Source organism: Falco punctatus (genome assembly GCF_963210335.1).
Source record: "Falco punctatus genome assembly, chromosome: 1".
Classification (NCBI taxonomy): Eukaryota; Metazoa; Chordata; class Aves; order Falconiformes; family Falconidae; genus Falco; species Falco punctatus.
In genome coordinates this window covers 59,033,327-59,056,881 of record NC_137580.1, presented here as the reverse complement: position 1 = coordinate 59,056,881, position 23,555 = coordinate 59,033,327, and the positions used below count along the sequence as shown (strand labels likewise).

Sequence of the window (23,555 nt, the reverse complement as noted above, 5' to 3'; positions counted from 1 at the left end):
TGTAGTACTTATTTAAAGTGTTATTGAACACAGCAGTTCCTCAGTCTGTGGCCCTTCTTTATTTCATAAAGAAAAGACATAAAACCAAAACTCTGCTCCAGTTCTTAGAATTAGGTATTGATTGGCACAAAAATAAAAACCAAACAATAAACACTACTATACTGCAACATTTTTAGTTCCAGAAAAGCAGTTTAGGTGATAAGGTCATAAGTCTGTTGCACAGTAAGTTATCTCTACGGTAACAGCCATGTTCAAAATATAAGAGAAACATTCAGCTTCACAGTCTGAGGAGGCTCTTGACTGTTCCCTCAAGACTGTATTCCCTGTATCTGTGTAAGTTTTAAGTGACACCTAGAATGTTGGATTGTTTAAAAAGCAAAATAGCAAACAATATGGACCTGTTACACGCACCCAAATACTGCGATGTTATTAGACTAAACGAGTTTCCTAATTGCACTGAGTAGTATTTTAGGCGTAAGAGACGACATCCGTGCACATGAATGTCTGTTCTCTCTCTCCTTGCACCCCTGCCTTCAAGAAAGGTATATGCAGAATGCCTCCCTTTTTTCTTCTCAACTCCTGATCTGAAAGCCTGCGACTCACCCCAGAAGGTCTGGAAAGTAAAGAGTAGAGCTGAAGATCTTTAAAATATGATAATAGACAGGATGTAGCTCTGCCTAGGAACAGATACACATTTACACTTAAATACCTGGCAGAACATGTTAGCTACCTTTTCAAAAAATGCTACATAGTATCAATGAAAACAGTTCAACATGCTAACACACTGTACATTAGAAGAAATGTTTACCCCATCTAGCACTTGCAGCTCTCTTGACAACTTCTCTGCAAAAGCTTCAGCATTAGAAATAGCATATTCACAACCTTCCATCATTATTTCAATATCTTGCTCCTCTCTTGCATTTAACTCCTGGTATTCATCCACAGCTTCTTCATCACCTCCTGCTACACTTTGATTCTCTCCACTTGGAACAGATTCTTACATAGAGAATGGAAATAAAACCCATTATCAAGCGCAGAAAGTCACAAGCATTTTAAGAACACTTAAGTATGTTTCACTATCTTCAAATAAATGAATCCACTAAACAACTTTTACCTATGTACACTTTTTTCAGGTCTCAGTCTTCCATGGGCTTCATTACAATTTCCAGAACCGGTTCCCCACAAGTGATGTTTTCCAAATTATGCAACATAAGCAAAATGCAAATAGCCACCTTATTTTACTGCACATACAAAGGGACATACCATCCCAGTTTATTCAACTCTCACACTGGTAATCGACATCAAAATATAGTAAGAGTATTAAGCTGTTAGCAGAAGATCAGAAGAAGTTGGATTCTCTTTTTTGGTAGACAGAGCATAAGGGAAACATACTAAAGTTGATTAAGAAATATATCACTGAAGAAATAAAAATTATCTTGATGCTCAAGATCAGTTTCGCAGCAGAAAAATCAGTACTGATGTAAGTGAAAATTATATAATAATGTTTTCATGAACTATGATTTCTCATAGCAGTGCTTCCTTAATTCAACAAGCCATTCAAAAGCTGACAAACAGAACATCAATGCAGTCCAGCCAGAAAGTGTTTAGAAACATCTGTCTTATCTCTAGCAACTTGATAAGCTATCCAAAGCACTATTTAAAAAAAAAAAAAAAAAAAAAAAAAAAGAAAAACATTATTTAAGAAAAATTGCTTACAAAGAGAAATAAAGGAAAACGGTGTTACGCACCTTCTGCAACTTTAGGCAGTTCTGAAGAATTAAAAGGTATGGAAAAGCAGAGGAAAGGAAGCAGAGAATGTTAGCTAGACAAAGCATTAACAGTGTGTATACTTTAAGTGGCAGTATGAATGTTTTAACATTGCACAAACCTGAAAAGTTATGAGGTTGGTTGAAACCAAATTTCAGTCAACACCAAAATACAGACATGCTATCCTCCCTGTTTTTGATTTCTAGTTCAAGTTCTTCTGCACAAGCCTGAACATATTTAATATCAACAGTTTAACCAATTCTGACAGACTCAACATGAAGTATGCTTACTCACTAGGCTTTACTAAAAAATTTCAACTATTAAAAGATGACGTGACTAAAAGTATTTTAATGATATGGCATGAGTGAAGAAGATATAAAGCCTTCCAGCAACCAGTCACATGAACTGTAATAGGGTCCAGAAGAATTTAACACATGCTTCATAGTTTGTAAACTAGAAATCTCATACAAAACCTCATATAATCTTTAGCATATGACTGAAGCATCTCTTTTTAAAGCATTTTTCTAATTCAGGGGAAATGAAAACAGGAACAAAAGCAGATTTGTTACACATTTAGATGTACCAGATCTTGCACGTAGATTTTTGTTCAAGAAACAGAATGTCTTCAAAATACAATAAGCTTATCGGTATTTAGAACTTCATTAATGAAGTTTTCTAGCAGAAAATATGTTATCTAGTCACCTTGTTCATCTGAAGACATAGAAAATATAAGTGAACAGGAAAAAAACATCAGCATTGGGATTATTTTTTTAGTATGTTTTACATCAGTAATTTTCAAACTTTATGCTTAACATACAGTTCTAGAAGTTTACCTTCCAAGAGCTGTGAACTAACATTAATGAAGTCAATTTTCTTTCTAAGATATCTCTGATTGAGTTTCCAGATACATGAAATGAAGGTGTTCTTTTCCACTGTGCTGCTTGCAACCCATTTATACACTTTGTCAAAATGCAAGTCAAATTCAGGATTGTCCTGCAAAAGATGAGATATGTTATGGACTCAACAATCAAATGATTCTCTGAGCAGCAAAGATTGTTTACACATTTAATTATTGAGATGACAGGATAAAAATGAAATCACACACGTGCTATCCTTAAGCTAACACACCAGCTCTGATGCCCTGCTGCATGTTACTGAATGCGCTAAAACACTGAAAGTGAAAAAACAGAATCCACACCATGAAGATAGTATTTTGTCAAGCCAGATAAGGAAACAGTAACACATAATACAGAGATCTGTAGGAGTTTAAACAAACATTTACAGTGCTGTCTGCCCTGAAACACTTGTCTTCAGAATGACTAACGCCTTGTATTAGCCTTCTGAAACTACAAACGGTAGCTGAATTACTGTCAACATATATACAACACAATTCAAGGAGACAGTGTAATAGGCAAGGGAAAAAATTATAAGCACTTTATACATTTTATAGATATGATAGTATTTGACAGCACTGAACAGAATAGCAAAGACTTGGAATTTTGATGGTAAAAAACTACTACAGAAGTATTTTCAACTAGATTTACTGCCTGATGAGAATATTACTTTGATAAAAATTAAATACTTTCTACAGCCACTGACAAACTCAGTATGAACTGTAACTGGCAACAGTCTGTTTTAAAGATCATATTACAAGCATTTTACAAGGTCCAGCCTCCATCTGATGAAAAATGTTTTTGCATCAGATACATACTAAATTCTTGCTTAGTTTGTAAAAACTACTATTGCTGTTACTTACTACTTATATTGTCACTGCTATCTGTAGAAGCAGGCCACCCATGAAACTGCACATGATAGGAAATGGTATTTCCTGTACAAGTGCAAAAAAAGCCGTTCTGGTTTTTTCTGTAGCTTATATTGATAAATATAATTACCATACATTTCTAAACAAACAGTATTACTACATAAAATTTGAGTTCTCACAACTAGTGCAGGAAAGGCTTGTGTCAAGAGTTGCACAGGATCACATTTGAAAACCAAAACATGATGCATCTATCAACTTTAATTCTTTTTTTTAATATGAGATAGTTTAGCATTCAACATTTGTTTTTTGAAAGAAAATTTCAAAGTCACTCATTAGAGTGGTATATACATTACAGCATACTTCTGAAACTAGTTACTAAATTCTGTTTTACGAAAAAAAGCCCCAGAAGATGGTATCATTTTAAGTGGAACCTTAAACTAAAAGAACAAATTCTCCAACATGCTATTTAGGAATAGCAAGGAAAATCTAAAACCTAGCCAACAAGTAGGTGGATAACTGAAATAATGTATTTAAGCTACACCTGGGGATGGTGAAATCAAAGAATTTTCAACTTCAGTTTTCTGCACTGTTCTTCCAAACCACCAGATAACAGAACATAAAACTGGACATCACAGGAAGAATAATTTTCACCTCTGTCTGTTTGTACATCTATGTTTATGACAGCAGGTGAATTTAAATGGCCAAAAATAGGTTGCTCTTGTTGTTCTGTGGAAAACACCACCACCTCAGGACTGTATGCTGTCCAACAAATGGCCAATGTCATGATTTAGAGAACAGATTATAGCAGCTCACCTTCGAGCTTAAATACTGCTCATTAAGAATGTTTTAAGTGTCCTAGCAAAAAAAATTACATGTAGCTGAATATCATCAGTAAGATGGTCATCAATTTTTTTTTTAAGGGGATATTAAGCTTGCAGTAAAAATCTGTGTAAGACTTGAAACAAACAAGTACTGAGCACAAGCACTGTACAGTCACTGAGAGATCACTAAAATAAATAGGGCAGATATTCAAAATATTGCTACACAGGCATATCTAGACTACTTTTACTCAGTTTACCAGGGTTATATTCTTGGAAAGGCTAAAACAAAATGCAGGCATAAGCAGCACAGGAACTTATCATCCTAATTAAATGTGTTCTCATTCTAAGCTTTAAAGCAGTCAGTATCCAGGAAGTTAAACTCTAACTTGGAACCAAGATGGTGTTCTGAGCAAAGCACTAAACCAAAAAAAAAGTTACACATACTTTAACAGCATCTTTAGCATCGACAACAGCCAGATCTCGAAGTGCCCATGCAGTCTGCCTTTTGTAGAAATCTCCCTTGTCAGATTTTTTCACTTTTACCACATTTACTTGCACTGGTCGTTCCGTTGTCACTGTTAAATGAAGTAAAAGGGTAATTTCAAGATGCAAAAATTACTTTTAACTTCTGTTTCTGCTGTGCTTCAGCTTCAGAAATTAATTCTCTGCGGGGGAGATTTCGTAACATTTATTTGATGAAAAGAGACCCTTTAAAACATTTTCATTCACAATACCTACAGCTCAGTTTAAATCTCAGTCAACCAGATATGTATCTCCACACAGCTTGTGAAGTAATAAACCCAATTTACAGTTATTTCTTTGACACAGCAGACCTCAGACCGTGGCCACCTAACTGAAAAGCACAGAGGTAACTGGATGCTACAGTCAGAATAAAAACATTTTCTATCAAGCTAATATATTGACAGATCAACCCAAAGCACCTGATATTTTTAAGAGATGTAATATAATACACACACACTTAAAGGAATGTTAGAACTCGGTTCAGTTACTGTGTCTTTCCAGAGCCCTCTGCTTTGGACTGTAACCCGTACTCTTTTTTGCATTTTATTTAGGCTGATCAGCCTAGATGACTACTAAATCCCCTTTTGAGCACTATATAAAGCCTCCTTCAAAATCCCACCAGTCCCACACAAATAATTTTGATTCTTTCATGTCAAATTACAGCGAGATCTGGGAATAAAAGTACTGGGTTTTGTTTCTTTCTTAGTAGAAGCAATAATGGAAGTATAAGCTACAACTGATTTTCTCCTTTAGAAATGGAAAGCACCTGCTTTATATGGGGCAAGAATAAATACTGTAAATAAAGGTGAGACAAATAAAACCAAATAAAAATCAAAACCGAAGACAAGAAATATGATGGCATTACTACTTACCCGTGGCACACAAAAAGCAGTTTCTCTTCTTTTTGCCTGCTTTGCACACATTCACAATGCTCAACAAGCGTTCATCATTGGGAGTGAAAATATCCCTCTGTAAAGCATGCTTGATTGCAGTCATTTTCTCTCACCTGAAAGATTTTAAGAAGTCATAATACATTCACAAACATTTAACACACACACAAAAAACCCCAACAGTCATTTACTTTTAGCAACTACAGTTTTTTGAAATTAAATTTCACACATAACTGAATGAATCATATAGACAAGCACAACCTAGGTGGAAAACTAGCCCACTTTAGGAAAAGTCCAAGATAAAGCCTATTATCTTATCTGTTACACAACTGTACTTTTTCAACACTAGAATGATCCTTCTGCTTAATTTAATAGAGAACAAAAAGCTTCTTAGTAGTAAAGGGGAATGTGAGGCATTAACAAAAGAAGCTGAAATGGGAATCAAGAAAAAAACCCCAAAACCAACAAGACTGTCTGGCTAAGTAGTGGAATTCTAGAATGGGTATGAATGCCACGGATCCAGTAAAAATCTGTATGAAGACAGGTGAACAAAAAAAAAACCACAAAATTTGACAGGCTGGAGAATGTGAAACTGAAGTCACCACAGTGATGACCTTAAATGAAACTTAAAAGTCCAGAATCCTTGAAATATATCTAACCCTTCAATTAAATTGTCAGGACTTTTTCACTAAATCAAGGTTATACATTGGGCAGACCAAACCAAAAATAATGTTCCATTGAGAGGGACAAAAAGTGTCTCTGGCTCCCTGCTTCACAGAATGATTTTTTTAAATATATTCTGGATACAGTATGTCTTATAGTCATTCAGTCCACCACTTAGATGCCACAACTTCAAATCCAACAAATTACTATTGAGCTTTGGTGTACCACATACACACCCTAACTCTCTTCTGGTAGAAGGAAAAATCGTCCTGATTCAGGATCAGTGTCTCTGCATGCTTAGTCACTCATGCCTCCCTTGGTACCATGAGAGAAATTCTACCTTAGTACCTGATCCCATGTTATGAGAACATTCTCAAGTATCCTGCACAAACAGCTTTCTTAAAGCTGGATAAGTACATCACATTCTACATGGTGGCAAAAAAGCACTCCAAACCAACCAAATGAAAAAAAAATCCAGTGTACTAGAGTTTTCCCAGATTTGATACCTCTGTAAAGAACATGTCCCACTATGCCTCAGCTCAGTTGCCCACATCTTAGGCAACACGGTAGTTTTAAAGATTAGTAACCCAAGGGCTTTGGGAAAACAAGGGCAAACATACCAAGCTGGAATCAGTATTGTCAAGTGTACAGAGCTTGGGGCACCCCAAGAAATGCTGTTTATATGACAGCCCTATGGCAATGTAACACTCCGCAGCTAACAATTTCCCCCCCCCCCCCCCCCTTTCATCAAATGCCTGGCACATCTTTTGTTCCCCAAATTGCATCAGGTTGTCATTCCTGTTACTCTCCAACATGTACGTAAGATGAACACACAAAATACCAACAACCTGCTGCAGTTCAGAAACATCCCCTTTCCTTCCCAATTTACGATTTTACTTTCTGCTCTAAGTCACATTCAGACTGCTGCAACTTGCTAACTCTCCCATTACAGGGCTAACACAAGTTGTCCACATTGTGCAGAATACCCCTTTCCCATAAAACAGAACATGCTAAACCCGAGAACACACTCGACCTGACACATAGTCCAATTTCTGTTACAAACTCACCCCCTTAGTCACAGCCACCAAACCCTTCACAATGTGCAAGGCAGGACCAAGCACATCATTAAGTTATTAATGAATCCTGCTATCCCAAAGGATCACAGAATCAAACTCAAGGAGCTAGAGACAAAGCTGCTTCCTCAGAAAAATGCTTCAAGACAGCTGAGACCACACCAGTCTCTAATAAATCCCTTTAGACACTGCATTTTTTTCCCCCAGTAATGACACAGAAAAAGCCTCGGCGACATGAGATCCATCAAACACATCACATCATGGATATGGCCTGCCCAGGAAATACAGGGGAAAAAATCAACAGAGCAATTTGCTAAGGCTGCGTAGCGAGCACTTTGTCTCTCTAAGCGTGTGAACAAGAAAACACGCTATCCCTGCATCCTCTCGGTTCAAAGAGAAACACGAGGCGGTACCCTAACCGTGACACCCCCCGGAATCAGCCAGTCACAAAGTGACTTAACAGGGACACTCGGAAGAGTTACTGACAGCAGCGGCGGCCTCCCAGGGGCCGGCCTGACACCCGCTCTGCCGCCTCCCACCTGCCAGCCCCGCAGAAATCGGCCGCAGACACCCCTCAGTGCAACGGCCGGCGGGACACGGCCGCAGCCGCGCCGCCCCGCCTCCGCTCCCTCAGCCCGCCGGCCCGGGGCGGCCGCCAGGGCCCGGCCCGCGGGGGAAAGCGCGGCCCACGGAGCACCGCGGCAGGCCCCGCACCCGAGGCAAAAGGAAGGGGCAGGGAGTGCCAGGGCCACGTCGCTCTTACCGCAGAGCCAGGGCCGGCGGGACGTGGCGGGACAGGGCCGGAAAGCAGGCGCCTCCGGCCGCTGCGGCTCCGGCTGCAAACCCGCCCCGCTGCGCACCGCCCACGGCGGGCCGCTTCCGCCCACGTGACGCTAGCAGCGAGGCGGCGGGCTAGGGAGCCGCACGGCCCGCGCAGCGCCCCCCGGCGGAGGAGGCCGTAACGGCCCTAACACCCACCCGCGGAGCGGCGGCGGGGCAGGCAGGGGCGCAGGGGGGCTCTCCCCCCGCCCTGAGGGCAGGTCCGGCGCTGTAGCCCTGAGCGCGGTGCGCAGCCGGCCCAGGCCACGGAAGGCCTATGTGGGGAGCGGGCGGGCGGTGTTGCTGGGCTGGAGCGGTAACTGCGCGGTGGCTTCCGCGAGTGCGGCCAGGCCGAGGCGGGCCGTGCGGCTCCGGGGCGCCCTGAGCGCGGCGGGCTCTGCAGGCTGTCCCATGCCGCGGGGAACGGCGGTCCCGCTTCGTGCCCCTGTGTGTGTGTCCTCCTGAGGCGGCTCCTGCCCGGGTCGGAGCTGGGTTGCCTCAGGCAGGGGAAAAACACCGGAAAAAAGGGCCTGGAAAACCTCCCCGGGCTCCAAAATGTGGGGGTGGGGGGTGGGGGGGGGGAGAAGAAGCTCCCTCCAGTGGCTGTGAACTAGGTAAAACCCCGCTGTGTAATTACAAGGCATTAAACGGCCAGAAAAAACAATGCAAACCCTATCTTTCTGTATTACAACGGGCAAGAGGTGTTCTCTGGGCCGGCATGATGTGAGGTGGCTTGCCACCAGTTTGTAACAGAATAGCAAAATGCCAAGGGAGAAATAACGTAGGTTATTTATTTATTACAACAGAAAACATCTTTTCCAAGTGGTTGTTACACATTACCAAAATGTAGGTTTTTAACATGTAAAACTGGGATTTCATCATTCCTGTATCACTTTTCCACTTGACTGAAAGCATTAAACATGATGGACCAATAGAGTCTTTTTGAATGTACTTCTGTTTTCTGACTTGCAAAACATGCTGTGCACTTCTATAATGTATCATTCATGAGGGCCAAGGTTAAAAAGAGTTCTGTAATTTCTCAGTTCAGCCACAAAATGTAACTGTCTGGCTAGATCTATAAAGACTGGATAAGGCAGCCATAAAAGATTGGACAAGGTTTCATAAAGCTGTTGTTATTAGCAAGAACCCTTCTAGTTTTCTGGTTTTAGTGGTTCATTCTGCTAAAGGGCAAAAAAAAAAACACTCCAAAACATGGTTTGTTAATGCTAAAATGTGGTTACACATGGTACAACTGACATGAGATCATCTTCTAGGATGCACAGTGCCATCCGCCATCCTCTCCCCTCCTGTCTCAGCTTCCCACAGATGCTCTTCAGAAAAGGCCTTTGATCTTCCAACACTGACTTCAACACATGACAAAATGTTCTTCAATTACATATTACAAATTATGTAATACAATCCCCTGCTTTACTGGAAGAAGATAGATTTATATGCTGAAAGTATTGAGGAATAGGTAGGTAGATGACAGGAAAGGCAGTATAGGCTTTCTTTGGGAGGAGGTGGGTTACTTTATGTATGACTCCAAAACACAAAGAAAGAGAAAAATGAGAAAAAACCCAGAAGGCACAATCCAAAACAAGCTCGCTACTCTTCCAAAATGATTTTTAAAACTCTGCATTGATCTGTATTTGCTTAATTTAAGATGCAGGAAAAGATCCATTGTCAATGAAAGATAAACACATGGGAAACGTCCTTCTGTTTTAAATATAAGGTCATGGGTCTTAGATGGTGAAAATTGTCATAAATCTGTGAACTGCAGTTCAAGAACTTCACCCGTGTATTTTTTGTTGATGTGGAACTATCTTACCTGAATGAAGATAAATGCTTTTTATCGCATGGTGCTGCAGAAAACTGATGTTTTGTTTAAGTATAGAATAAGACAAATATGGTATTGATAAATGCTACAAACAAAATATTCTCAAATTCTTTTGTCACAGGTTTGCCCATATTCTTAACTGATGCTGGTGAAAGAGTTTTAAAAAAATACACTTAGGAAAAAACATCATGTCTTTTATGACAGCCTCTATTCCCTTTCTGACTCTTAAACAAATGAGCATGAAGTTGCTCATTATCATGCTTCTTCATTTTCAGGCTGCCATATTTTTCCTCTTCTCTGGAACAGATATGGCTGGTAACAATTCCTGTTTTCTGAAGAAATACCACACTATATACAGAATATCAAGTATTAATTCGCTCCATCATCTGGTTGAAACCTTTTATAAGAATACTACAAATGCATTTGTGATAATCCTTTACTGCTGTAAGTTTCTTCCTATTAAATTTTGGAGAAGTCTTCCAGAAGAAGCAGATGAATCCCTAGATACTGTATTTCAAACTACATTCTGTACATCCAAGGTCAGGAAATGTGATGTAAGAAACAACTCTGCATTAATTGAAAGATTGGCTATTCAGCTTGTCAGGTCTTGCCCATTTATAATTTAGCATATTCTGTTATCTTCTGTGGCACAGCTGTGCTTTACTAACTGCAAAGTGACAGTCTCCCACACCTCAGGACAAAGACCATCTATAGTGCGACCAGCCCCATCTAGCAATTACAATGTCTTGGTATTTGACACCTTATAAAGAACTGTCTAAATGCAACAAGTCCCTAGATTAGGTCAGAAAAGATCTTCTAAAATATTTTTCCTTTTGATAATAACTGAAATAATTTACATGGACAATGTCCCCTTTTCTCCTTCCCTTTTGTTTAGTCTGATCGCTTGGTGAAGATGTCTGAAATACTACATTATCAGAAGAAATGCCAAACAGATTTTAATTGCATATTATTCCACATAAAATGCAGGCTTATTCTTATTTCTAATATAGTCAGCTTAATGTTTATACAAGAATAGAAAGATATAAACTAGTGATGCAAGTCTATTAAATATGGTGGAACATTATATTTATTTTTAGCTTACCCGTTTCTAATGTGATACAGACAATCATTGGTCAGGAATTCACTATACCTGTAATTTATTTCAAAACAACGCTCTGAAGTGCTTATTATTAGAGGATCTATGTTTTCATTACAATTACAAGATGAATGATGAGAGCTTTTCCACTCAGAAAATATTTCCTTGTGCCATTAAGCAAAGAATTTGTGAACATCACAGAAAACATTGTGACCTCTAAAATTAATACACAGTCCAAACGAAACACTGTATCACAGAAAATAGTAGTCTGAATCATACTTGCTATTGAAGATGGGTTTGTGGAACCTGGATGTTGGGCAAATAGTTCTTGTAGCTGTGGGTCAAATGTTACAACACACATACTTGCACCGGCTTATCCCAAAGACATTCTGAAAAGAACAACTGCATTTCACAGTTACTATACATACAGTCCTTCTCTCTAATGAGATTTAGGTGACAAAAATAAGACTGAAGTCCTTACAAATTCCAGAAGATTTGTGTTACCCACATAAAATGCCTTCACAACTGTCGAGACACATAATTACTAAGATTTGGGTTAGAATGAATGTCATTTACAATGTATGCCTAGAATAAATATATAGTCTTGGAAGATTAGCTGAACAAAGGTATAGAATTTCCTATATACAAGCAACAGGATACCATTTAAAAAGTAAAGTAAAAAGCTGTATGTTTTCACACAGTTTTTCAAGTATATTCTCACTTATTTGATGTTTCTTCAGTTTTGAATCCAAAGTACATTTATGTGAACGTTTTTAAAGATGGGAGTTCATGTGAAAGGCAACGGTGAAGTACAAGCTACATACCCTTGCATGACTATACCATTTTACAGAAGGCACGTACTGAGAGGGGACATTAACCAGCTCATGATTTCCTAGGAGCTATTTACATTAGTCAGCTTTAGGTACATAGCTGGTTTAGTCCACAGCTAGTCTCCCTGTACTCTCTTGGCTGTCGAAAGAGAAAGTAAATTTTCTCCTGCAGGATGCTCTGACCAGAAGCTTCTCTGAATGACCTTTTGGGTTGACATTTCTTTATTGACTATGGGAAGAGCAGTCAACTAACTTAGCTGACTGACACTGGGTAATATCACTGTGCTTATGGTCAACACTATTCCTCTTCAGCTCTTGCTCAATACAGCTTTAATTCATCCCATTTCTACTGTAATACAACACTGTCACCAGTCCAGCCATTATTTTTTGTTACGGGTGAGATATTCCAAACCACTCAGTAGACTCCACGTTGTGTTAAATGTTACTCTAAATACTAATACGCATTTAAGTAGTGCACTGATTATGCTAACACATAGCTAGAAACTGGTGAAAATTACTCTCTTAATTCTATGAATTTTGAAAGGTCTATCACTTGCCTACAAGGTTAACTGTAGTAGCCAACAACTGCGGTTTACATAGTATTGTGTTAATTCTTGGTCCAGAGGTGGAGAAGAGATAAACAAAGAGTTTCTGTTCCCTAATTAGCCCTGATCATATACATAAGCAATATAGCACCAGAAAGAAGATGTTAACGACACAAAAGAAAAAAGGACCTTCTGACAGGTCTGACAAATAAAGCAATTCTGCTTAAGGACATTCATTTTCGGTTTTGAAGACAGTACAACAAATAATGGGAAGGCCAAAGGGAGTGCTAAACATTCTGAGGAAAACATATTGTAACTGCATAGGTGAAAACTTGGTCCCATGGTACCTGAATGCAGAACTCCGATTCGTCAGGATAAGAGTTTGATACTTGTATTGATGTAGGTGTGATCTCTTTAATGGAGTTCTGTATTTCAACACATCTGAAAATGGAAATGTGCGTCATTCTCATACAGAACTCATTTGGTTGCTTTTTTTCCCACTCCCAGGATATAATTTAACCATTAATGCACTTAATGCTTTAAAAATATTTCCAGCTATTAATGAAAGGTAATTCATACCTCCGTGACCATATAAGCAAATGCTGAACTCTATTTACATAAACAGTCACCACTGACCATGAGATTTATTGGTCCTATGTTGAAAGCCTCATATATTTGTGAGTATTTGCCAGAGTGAGGCCCTCCTAATATATATAAATGAATGGTCAATCATTTATGTAAAAAGTGTGTTGTTTTTTACTGATATGTAAAATTTAAAAGCAGATACTGCATATCACTATCTTTTTGATCAGATGATTTATGAAATGCTGGTCAGTGAAAGTCAACCAGTCACCTTAATGTTAGAAAATGCATCTTTAGGACAAAGGACAGAGGGAGAGACATAAAAGATTGGAAGCATAGAAGCATATCCTCATAAGTACTAAGCAATCCCTGTTGTTGGATGACCAGATTGAATCATCATTTAGGTATGTGTCATCAAAGTTCACAATCTTCAAGTCCTTCTTAAGGTACATTTCATTCAGTTTGTTCAGTGTTCGAGCAAATGTATATTTAGATGCACAACTATATGCTTCCAGATTGTAGACTTTGTGGAAGTGCATATCAAAATATGGATTATCCTAAAAAAATGGAGAGAGAATGAAATTATTACATGCATCACAGATGTTAGAATGGCAATCTGTTGTTCTCTGCTCAGGTACCTTCGGGGCTTTTTCTTAGTTTGATGGTCCCTGAAGGACTTTGCATATTTCTGCTATTCAAGCTAAAGGGTCTTTAAAGTCTTTACAAAGTAGCAGTTTGTAATTAGCTGCAATTCTTTGCCATCAGGAGTTTTGCCTGAGTAAAAGTTTCAGACTTTGGCCAAGCAATATACTGCACTTTATAAGGATTATACAATCTTGTTTTGAAATGAACCAATTTGTCATTTTGCCTAAAACACACTATATGAAAAGCACTTGCCTTGGACTATAACTATATATGCCTGTCAGAAGAAGAATATTGATTGCCCTTCCTGCCTAAATTGTAATTATCTGTGCTTTCTGGCTTTTTGGCACAATTAATCCTAGCAGCAGCTAGGATGTTAAATAGCTGTTAAATTCTGTGGATATGAATAACTATTATGAATATTTATAGCAGTGTTAATCACCTTATAATTATGAGTTTGAGGTTCATTTAGGCTTTTCTTTAACCAAAAATGAAACAGATTTTGATCATCCCAGTTGTGGAAGGCTGAATCATCTCTGAAGATACTCAAGCACAGCACTTCAGAAAAAAAGCTGAAGTAAATACATGCAGGCAAGTGATAAGGAAATCCTCTGGCTGCCTTGGCTGGGGAAGGGACAGGAATATCTCTAGAAGCAAGATAACTTGGAGAGGGGATGTAAAGGATTCTTAGTTTTTACTTTTTTCCCTCTCTGGCCTAAACTGCAAAGAGCTTTCAGGGTGCAGGGATGCTCTGAAGCGGAGCTTCCTCTGTTTCCCAGGATCCTAGTTTCAGACTTGAGAGCAATGTGCACAGGACAGAATGAGAACAACCACAGTTTGACATTTTCCTGGGAACAAGGCTCTGAAACCTTTCTTGTGATTTGATTTCTCTTTCACTAGGATAATGTAATCTGAATTCTATTTTATGTTCACTTGAAAGCACTTTCAAAGGGGAAAAAAAGTCATTATTTCCTGGACTACATTTATTATGCAAGGACAACTGTTAAAAAGTCTTCTCATACATGCAGTAAGATATTCACCTCAGCATATTCTTCTAGCTTTTGTAAAACAGGATTTAATTCTGCTATTGGTGTTGTTCTGTGTTGTACTACTGCAGACTCATTTTACCTTTCTGAAGTTGTATCTGAGAGATTAGGACTTTTTTTAGCAGTAATGTATTTTGGATTTAGTATGCTGTGTTTTGGATTTAGTACGAGAATAATGTTGATAACACACTGATGGTTTAGTTGTTGCTAAGTAGGGCTTGCTCTAAATGAAGGACTTTTCAAGTCTCCCATGCTCTGCCAGCGAGGAGGTTCACAAGGAGCCAGGAAGGAGCTGACCCAAACTACCCAAAGGGGTAATTCCGTCCCATAGAACATCATGCTCTGTGTATAAACTGGAAGGAGTTGGCCAGGGCCAACTGATCACTGCTGGGGGACTGGCTGGGCATTGATCAGTGGGTGGTGAGCAGTTGTATTGTGCATCACCTTTTTTTTTTCTCTTGGGTTTTATTGCTCTCTCTCCCACTGCTCTTCACTACAATTGTTGGGTTTTTTTTGCTAATATTTTCAATTATTATTTATTTCCATTATTAAACTGTTCTTATCTCAACCCATGGGTTCTACTTTTTTTCTGATTCTCCTCCCCATCCCACGGGGGTTGCAGGTGGCAGGGAGTGAGTGAGCAGCTGTGTGGGGATGCTGGCTGGGGTTAAACCAGAACATAAGGTCAGCCACATCTAGCCAAAGCTGTTTCATATTTACACACACAAGTACACCAATATATAATGGATCCAATTAATGTGAGAATAAGCTATGTGAAACAGTCACAATTTCCTGAGCTGGTACACCAAACGATGCACTTGCATATTTTACACATTGACTTTGTCACACAGAGAACAGGTTCATACATTCAAATGACAGGGTCACAGTCTCCATAAAAATATTTAATGAAATTTTAGTTTCAAATACACATTAAAATCTACAGGATTAACTCCAGTTTACACTGGGAGCTGTAAGTGCAGAGCTTTTATTCCCACTTATGCTAAACAAATAAACATCCATCTTCTCCCTCAGATCTCAACTAGAGGGAAGAAGATTACAACAAACAAGAAAATCTGTCCTTCCTCCTCCCTCGCCAACAGTACAAATGCAATGTAGAGCCTCTCACAGGCAATAAAACCAAAATTCCTTGGAGGTTTGGTTTGGGTTTTACATAACTTTCTTTTTCAGATAATGCATTTTAATTGCAGTTTAATACTTGTATCCCAAACTGCAACATAAGAAAAGTATACTCTAATATATATATATTTAATAATACATAAGACTTACAGTATCTGCTTCTTTTCCATCAATCATCTCTAGATCTCTCAAAAACCACTTCTCAACTATTTCGTATTTCTCCTCTCGATCCACCCGCGAGTGTTTAACCATACATATTTCTACTTCTTCACTTTTAGTCACTGCAAGAAAAGAATAGTTTAGATATGCAAGCAAGTACTTTCCAAAAGTTCCAATAATAAAAGACTTAATCAAACTACATTCTAGATAATAACTTAAATGATGATGAGCAGGGCTGTATAGGGCTATACTGGACTTAATAGTTTTATTTTGCCCAGGTAGTATGGATAGCGCTATGTTCTCAGTCTATGAAACTGACAGCTTTTAGTAGATTTAGGATTTACCTAATCCTGTGAAAAGAGAACCTTGTCTGTGCAAAAGCCTTTCATTTGAATTCACTAGCAGTGCAATGAAAGCCTAACTCTGGCACAGGATCTGTATGGATAATCCACTTACCCTACTTACTTTTGAGAGGGAATCTTCTGGGGTCCTAGAGTCAGAAAATGGCAAAACCACTACCAAGGCTCTGTATTTACGAGACTTGTGCTACACTTTCCATTCTGTGGATGAAGTTCTCTTACGAAGCCATTGCTTTTCTGAAGCAAAACTCTCATTTCCCTATTAAATATGTAAGTAGGCCACTTAACAAAAATAACATATTTCTCAAAGCTTCAAGTTGGCAGTGCTGTCTCTGTAGAAATTACTATTTTCTGACTTTAGGCAGGAAATGAGAGGAAAAAAGAGCATGAAGACACTGTTTGCAATAACTGCCATTATTAATTGATAATATTGAGTGCTGGGTAGGAGACTAGATTTCTTTAACGCACAACAACCTGTGTGAAAAGCACTGGAGCCTGAACAAGCTCCTGCACACCCAGCATGACAACTGCAGGGCAGGCCACCTCCCCAAGCCATCCGCTAGTCTAAGGTAAGGGCAAGATGTCACCTGCTTCTGTGGGGAGCATTTCAACATCACAGCACAAGGCTACAGATGCAGGAGCAAAATTCTTTTATTTCCGAATACTGACTGCCTGAGTTTTTGAAACTATCTTTTTTTTAAAGATTTTAAAGATAAAAGACTAATTTTATCTTATTCCTGTTAAAACATCTCCTACTTCTCACCTGTTTATAAGAAAATGGTTGTTAAATAAAGACAAAGGATATACGTCGGATATATGCTTGCTTTTCATTGCAAAGAAAAACAGTGGGAATATATAAATGTATTATAATTTCTCTCAGCTTATAGCTTCCCTACCTAGGAAATACAAATCACTGTTGCTTTTTTTTTTTTTATGGTCCTATCAGTCATAGTTGTTCAATGATTTTTAACCAAAGGACCGCCACTGTGTTTTCTTCTATGGAGAAGTTACAAGGGTTTTCCATTTGCAAGCAGAGCTGCTAGACTAATCTTAGAAAATTCTCTTCATACTTTCAGCTTCTCCCTTTTTTTTTTTTTTTTTTTTTTGCTTGCTTGCTTGGGAGGGAATATGTTGTCTCCCTCAGAGTTAAAAAGAAACAAGCTCAAGCCCAAAAGCCCCCAGTCCTGTCAGAAACACAAGGGGATATCCTACTGGCCCCCAGGTCCCACACACTGCTATTTCTTTATCCCTCATGCAGGAGCAGAAATTGTATGACATAAGGATGGAACATGGATGCGTTGGGAATAACAAAACCAGAAGCATGTCCCTCCTGCCTAGTGGTGAAACTTGGGAGGACTATTTTCAACTAAAAAACCCCCCAAACCTCATTTTTTCTTTATTTTTCCTGCATTTTACATATTGCTTGTTCTTGCACCCAGTTAGCAGATTTAAATGAAATTGAATTTTTTATACAGAATGTGCGCTTAAATCTACCATGTAATTCTGTTAAACTCTAAAAGCTTTTCTTGGGGAGGGCACAGCTATAGCAGTGCCTTCATAGAGCACAAACTGTTTCTTGAGGTCTTTCATGGACTGAACACATTTTTCAGAGTCTCTGTTGGACAACATGATGTTAGTCCTACCATTATTGTCAGGCATACCAATACTGGGTTGTGAAAATCCCAAAATGTGGTTGCATTTCAGCTTTACGTTCTTCCAGGGTTTAAAAATCACTTAGTGAAAGGATACTATTGCCTTCACGCGCAAACTGAGAGTAGCTATTGTGAAGAGGAAGGAAAATAATTTTGTGCCCATGGCACAAAAATAAGACTGTTCAGTTATCCACATCAAGATTTTGTTGTAATATAGAACTCAAAAGGCATAGTTTTACCTATAGTCTGACTGATTTGGGGGTTTTGTTACGGTAATTTGAAATCAACAGGAATATACTGAGGTTCCATTGCAGTGATAAGATTTTAGATAATGTGTTTTGCTCCCACAGAATCACAGCAGATTACAGTAGCTGCTGGCAGACAGATGCAACCCATCTTTCAGAATCAGATTTCCACTCACCACTTACTTGACTATGCCTGAATATATTAAGGGAGTTTAATATTGGATACTGGAAAGATCCCAGTCTTCATACTCCACATAAATTTCCTTTTATGTCTTCAGAGAGTTCCAATCAGTTAATCTGATTAGAGGCTTTCTCTAGTGGCTTGTTCTCCTCTACCTTGGAAAGAAATTTTTAGTAAAGATTTTAAAGGTGCATTGTACTATTTCCCCTGTTTGGATGTTTCATAACAGTGAACTGTTTAGATCTACCACATGCAACTAAAAATACTTCTCTACCAGATAGTTTTATGAACTATGATCAGGTTGGTACATTTAGAAGCTTTGTGACGTTCAGGAATTCATTTCTTAAAACTATTTTTACAGCTCTAAAATACGAAGCCTCTTCTACTAAAATTACATGCGCATGGAGAGCACAGCTTGCTTAGTATTTCCAGTAATCTGTAAAACAACTGAATTGTCCTGAAGACTTCTGATGTTTAGAAAGATAACGATCACAGAATATGGGTGACATCATCCCATATCGGTTATTAACCCAATATGTCTCCAGTATAGAGCTTATTTCTACCTGGTACATGGACTTTGAGCCTAAAGAGGAAACAGACTGGAAGAAGCATTCACTTCAACCTAAATACTTAGGGGTGACAGCATTTTTTTTAGTATCTTTCAGTTTCAGGAAATAAAATGTAACAAAACCTCAAACTTTTCTGCAACCTTGTTCTAAAAACATCGTGAAACTTGAAATCAAGTTTAGTAAGCAGTCACATGATTAAGTTAATCACTCACAGCAATCTTGTTTTACCCATGGTTTGTGCTAATTGGTAACTTAAATATGCATTTATTTAAACGACAAGTCTGGTTTATTGTTCCCAAAGCAACTGAACATTAGACCAAGACAAGGGATAGTGCAAAAGCTCTAGAAATTAGATGTTTTCCGCAGTGTTAATGTACGTTTTATGCTTTCTTATGGAAAATCTAATTGGAACTGCAGCAAGGTGTTGCTGTTGTAAGCGCGGGGCAGGCACTGGCAGCGCTGCCGCGGCCCGCACGCCGTCAGCGGCTGCGTTGCAAGTGTCACGTCCCCCCGCCGCCACCAGCGTTCAATTCCGCACGGATCAGAGAGGGGAGAAAACGCCGTTCGCGCCGGCTGCCGGCAGCGCGGGGCCGCCGGGCTTCGGCCGTGCTGGCGGCGGGGACCCGGGATGCCCGTGCCGCTGCCGTGCCCGCCCCGCTGCCCCGCACACCCCGCACGGGCGCCCTCGCAGCCCTCGGCGCCCCCGGGCACAACCCACCACCACCACCACCACCACTACCACCACCACCACCACCACCCCCCGTACCCCCCCCGGCCGGCTGCCCCCGTACCTGCGGCGCACAGGTAGCAGCGCCCGGCGCCCGCGCCCTCCACCTCGATGAACTCGTGCAGCCGCTGCCGCCGGGGGCCGAAGAGCCTCCTCGCCAGGTCCTCCTTCACCAGCGAGGACATCGCCTCCCCCCCGCCGCGCAGCTGCTCAGCGGCGGGTACCGGCTCCCCGCGCCCCGCAGCCGCCGCGCCGCGCCGAGCACCCGCTGGGCACCGCGACGGAGGCAGCCCCCCGGCCGCGCCGGGCCGCCGGGCGCGGGGGAGGCATCGCTAGCGGCGGCCCCCGGCGGGACCCCGCGCCCTGCCGCCCAGCCCCTGCGCCGCCGCGGCCCGCCGCCGTTAAGTGTCCGGCCGCCGGCGCGGAGGGAGGCCGGGTCGCGGATCTCCCCGCCCCACGCGTGTCCGCCCGCCCCCGCTGCGTGGCGGGGCCTCCCCCGGCGGGCCGGGGCCGCGTTGCCCCCCGCGGGTGCGGCGCTGGCGGCCGCGGCGGGGCCGAGGTGCCGTCGGGGCGCCCGCCCGGGGCCGCCTCCCGGCCGCAGGAGCAGCGAAAGAGCGAGAAAACCGGCGAAGTGCTCACGGCGGGGGCAGCTTACCCACAACAAGAGCTGCCAGTGCAGTCCTGTCAGTCGGTCCAAGAGTCGGTAGACTTTACAAAAGGAATTCGGTGGCCCTCGGGCTATTAACTACGGTTGCCAGGCTAACAGCTTTGTGGCTGTCGGTAGCTAAGGGACCGCTCCCGCACGGAAGGCGCCGCCGCTGCCGTGCCGCAGGAGCCCGCGGCGGGCAGGGGCAGCCCGAGCGCCGGGGGAGCCGCCGTCCCCCCTGTGTCCCTATCCCGGAGGGGCCTTGCGCACCGGCGGGAGCGCATCTGCGGGAATTTGGCCCGTTCCTGCATCTCTGCAGGTGTGTGGGTGAGGTTCTGGGGGCGAGTGCCCTTCTGATTTCAGTAGCTGCAGTAGCCTGTGTTAGAACTTTCCCTTTGGACTCGTTTCTGGCTGCTTGCAGAAGCTGGAGGTTCTCTTCTAATTCTTACGCTTGAGCTTATTATGCCTAAAGACCTTATTGGGGTTTTTATTCTTACAGTCTCCATGCAGCTTCAAAAGGAATCTAACCTCACAATAAAACCGAGTACTAAAGTGAAGATTTAGAAGATGAGGTAAAAGATCTGAGGATTTTTTTTAAAAAAAAAAATTACAATATTATTAGAATTAATTTAGTGCCATCGGTCTACATGGTGCTTTGCTGATGTGAAGCATCATTGGCATCTTGGAGGTGATGGAGTTGAGACAAGAGCAGTGCATAGCTCTGTTCTTCTTGAGTTAGATTTTTATTTTCCACAGTTCAATCAAACTGTAAATCATTCTGCCTCAGTGTTCACAAGGGTGTTTTGAGGTCTGATATATTAACACTCTTAAACTTTTTATCTTTTCAGATATTCTTGCGTATTAATATTGTGTCACTCTGGTCAGTCGTACGTGGCTAGAGTGCATAGCAGAGCCTTACACTGAAAGCCATGATTGGGCTTTAGGTGGTGCTTTAGGGCTGTGTAGCTGCTGTCTGAGATGTACTCATGAATGTTCAGCTGCTCCTCTACCTCCTACCTTCTTCTGTCCATGCCTACTTAGATTTCATTGTATGGAAAGAGCACTGCCTCCATACTGACTTGACCATCTGTGTGGTACATGCAAACACATTCATAAATATCTGCATATTATGTCCCAAACCATGTACTCTTAAAGCACAGACACAGATAAATTACAGTTTTCATATTTAGAGATCTTTTGGAAAAGGAGCAAAAGGTTTTGATAACTGATATAATAATCTAACCATTTCTACCTGTTAGATGCAGCAGTCAAGAAACAAAAAAAAAAAAAAAAAAAAAAGGAAAGAAAAAACCTGTGACTTTGGTAAAAGATTCGTCTGGATTTATTTCTGAGCTGTTGCATATGCAGACAGTGCTCAGAAGATCCTATCCTGTGATGTAGTTATTTTCTTCACATCTCCTTTTAAATCAAATTATATTTTAAAAAGTATTGTAGAGATTAAATTTATAAATTAAATTACTTCTGCAATATCCTTTAATGCATTCTCAAATGCTACATTAAACAACCACTGAGTATATACGTAGAAAGGTATGATGGTGATTTTAACGTTGAATGTTTTAATGAGAAACAGAAAAATTTTTAATTTACTATTGCTCTTGATCCTTTTGATTCTTTATTCCCCCATCCTGTGTTAGAATGTGGCAGGACAGTTCTGGTGCAGCTGGTATCAGGACTACCTGTAGCATTTGGAATAATGCCCTTAAAGGTTTTTTTTGGGTTTTTTTTTGTTTGTTTGTTTTTTGTTTTTTTTTTTTTTATATATCTACCCTATTCTTCATAGTCTTTTCTCCCTTATTTAGATGAAAGTGGGGAGAAATGGCCATTCCATTTTGGAGATTACTCATAATTTTCTTCCTCTCTGTTTCACTACTACTTTGCTTACTTGGGTGGACCAGAAATAAGGCTTGACAGGCTTTAGAATCTTCTTCCTGTGCAGCATGCATAAAGTTAATTTTTATGTCTCCTTGCTTAGTTGTCAGTAAATTAAAAATTTTGAAGGGTGAATCTTACAGTAGGTAAAGACCATCTGCAGCGTCTGCCCAGAACTTCTCACCTACTTACACCTTCCTCTGTTGTCTGTTTCCTTGCTCTGTTTCTGTTTTTCCTGCTGCTTTTCTACTGATATTCTACCTCCTCTTTCTTTTTTCTTTCATCTTCTGCAACATAAGCCTTAGGGAGTCCCTCTTAGGGACTTAGAGGCTCTTTTTAGATGACTCATGCAAAGAATAACACAAATTTCATGTAGAAAACTAGACTTTCACTGAGAGCAGATAAGCACCGTGTAGGCACAGGTGTAAGCATACTTTCACTCGAAAAGCACCATACGCAATTCAAGGCTATGATGGGAAATCCTGGTGGTTTGTAACTTGAAGCTCTCCAGGTCACTCTAATTTCATCCCACTCAAAACCTGCCATTATGAGCTTCTGCTTTAATATTTCATGAGGCTGTACCTGGAATACTCCATTCAGTGTTGGGCCCCTCTCTACAAGACAGACGCTGAGGTGCTGGAGCATGTCCAGAGAAAGGCAACGAAACTGGGGAAGTGTCTGGAGCACAAGTCCTATGAGGAGCAGCTGAGGGAACTGGGGGTGTTTAGTCTGGAGAAGAGGAGGCCTGAGGGGAGACCTCATCACTCTCCACAGCTACCTGGAAGGGGGTTGTACTGAGGTGGGTGTTGGTCTCTTCTCCCAGGTAACAAGTGATAGGACAAGAGGAAATGGCCTCAAGGTTTACCAGGGGAGGTTTAGACTGGTTTCAAGGAAAAATTTCTTCACCAAAAGGGTTGTCAAGCACTGAAACAGGCTGCCCAGGGAAGTGGCTGAGCCACCATCCCTGGAGGTGTTTGAAAGGTCTGTAGACGTGGCACTTAGGGACATGGTTTAGTGACAGGCTTAGAAGTGCTAGGTTAATGGTTGGACTCGATCTTAATGGTCTTTTCCAACCTAAACCATTCTATAATTCTT

The 23,555-nt window shown here is 40.8% G+C and overlaps 2 protein-coding genes across 6 annotated transcripts in view; both read right to left on the bottom strand.

Annotated features, from left to right (window-relative positions):
* The window catches only part of EXOC1 (exocyst complex component 1), a 30,008-nt gene extending 21,610 nt beyond the window's left edge, over window positions 1-8,398 (bottom strand). For 3 of the 5 annotated variants that reach the window (XM_080385688.1, XM_080385690.1, XM_080385691.1), the window contains exons 1-5: window positions 8,262-8,398; window positions 5,745-5,878; window positions 4,795-4,925; window positions 2,601-2,760; window positions 809-996 (exon numbers count right to left, since the gene is read on the bottom strand). In XM_080385688.1, the coding sequence (XP_080241814.1) occupies window positions 809-996; window positions 2,601-2,760; window positions 4,795-4,925; window positions 5,745-5,868 (603 nt within the window). In that variant the 5' untranslated portion in view covers window positions 5,869-5,878; window positions 8,262-8,398. Of the gene's footprint in view, window positions 1-808; window positions 997-2,600; window positions 2,761-4,794; window positions 4,926-5,744; window positions 5,879-8,037; window positions 8,178-8,261 lie in introns of those variants that run through there. The other 2 variants (XM_080385692.1, XM_080385689.1) reach the window with 2 other exon arrangements.
* A 115-nt stretch (window positions 8,399-8,513) lies between these two features.
* On the bottom strand, window positions 8,514-22,319 carry EXOC1L (exocyst complex component 1 like). The gene is made up of 3 exons (XM_080385728.1): window positions 19,989-22,319; window positions 16,183-16,313; window positions 8,514-13,764 (listed from the first exon to the last, which is right to left on the bottom strand). Exons 1-3 carry the CDS (start codon window positions 20,107-20,109, stop codon window positions 13,501-13,503), a joined length of 516 nt encoding a protein of 171 aa, XP_080241854.1. The 5' UTR covers window positions 20,110-22,319; the 3' UTR covers window positions 8,514-13,500.
* Between the last annotated feature and the right edge of the window lie 1,236 nt (window positions 22,320-23,555).

What these genes read in the sequence shown, in the direction of transcription:
- EXOC1L (XM_080385728.1), bottom strand. Translation starts at nt 20,109, where the DNA reads ATGTCCTCGCTGGTGAAGGAGGACCTGGCGAGGAGGCTCTTCGGCCCC. An exon ending in CTGCTACCTGTGCGCCGCAG is followed by an intron (nt 16,314 to 19,988) that starts GTACGGGGGCAG and finishes CTTTTCTTGCAG; the next exon opens with TGACTAAAAGTGAAGAAGTA. An exon ending in ATGGAAAAGAAGCAGATACT is followed by an intron (nt 13,765 to 16,182) that starts GTAAGTCTTATG and finishes CCATTTTTTTAG; the next exon opens with GATAATCCATATTTTGATAT.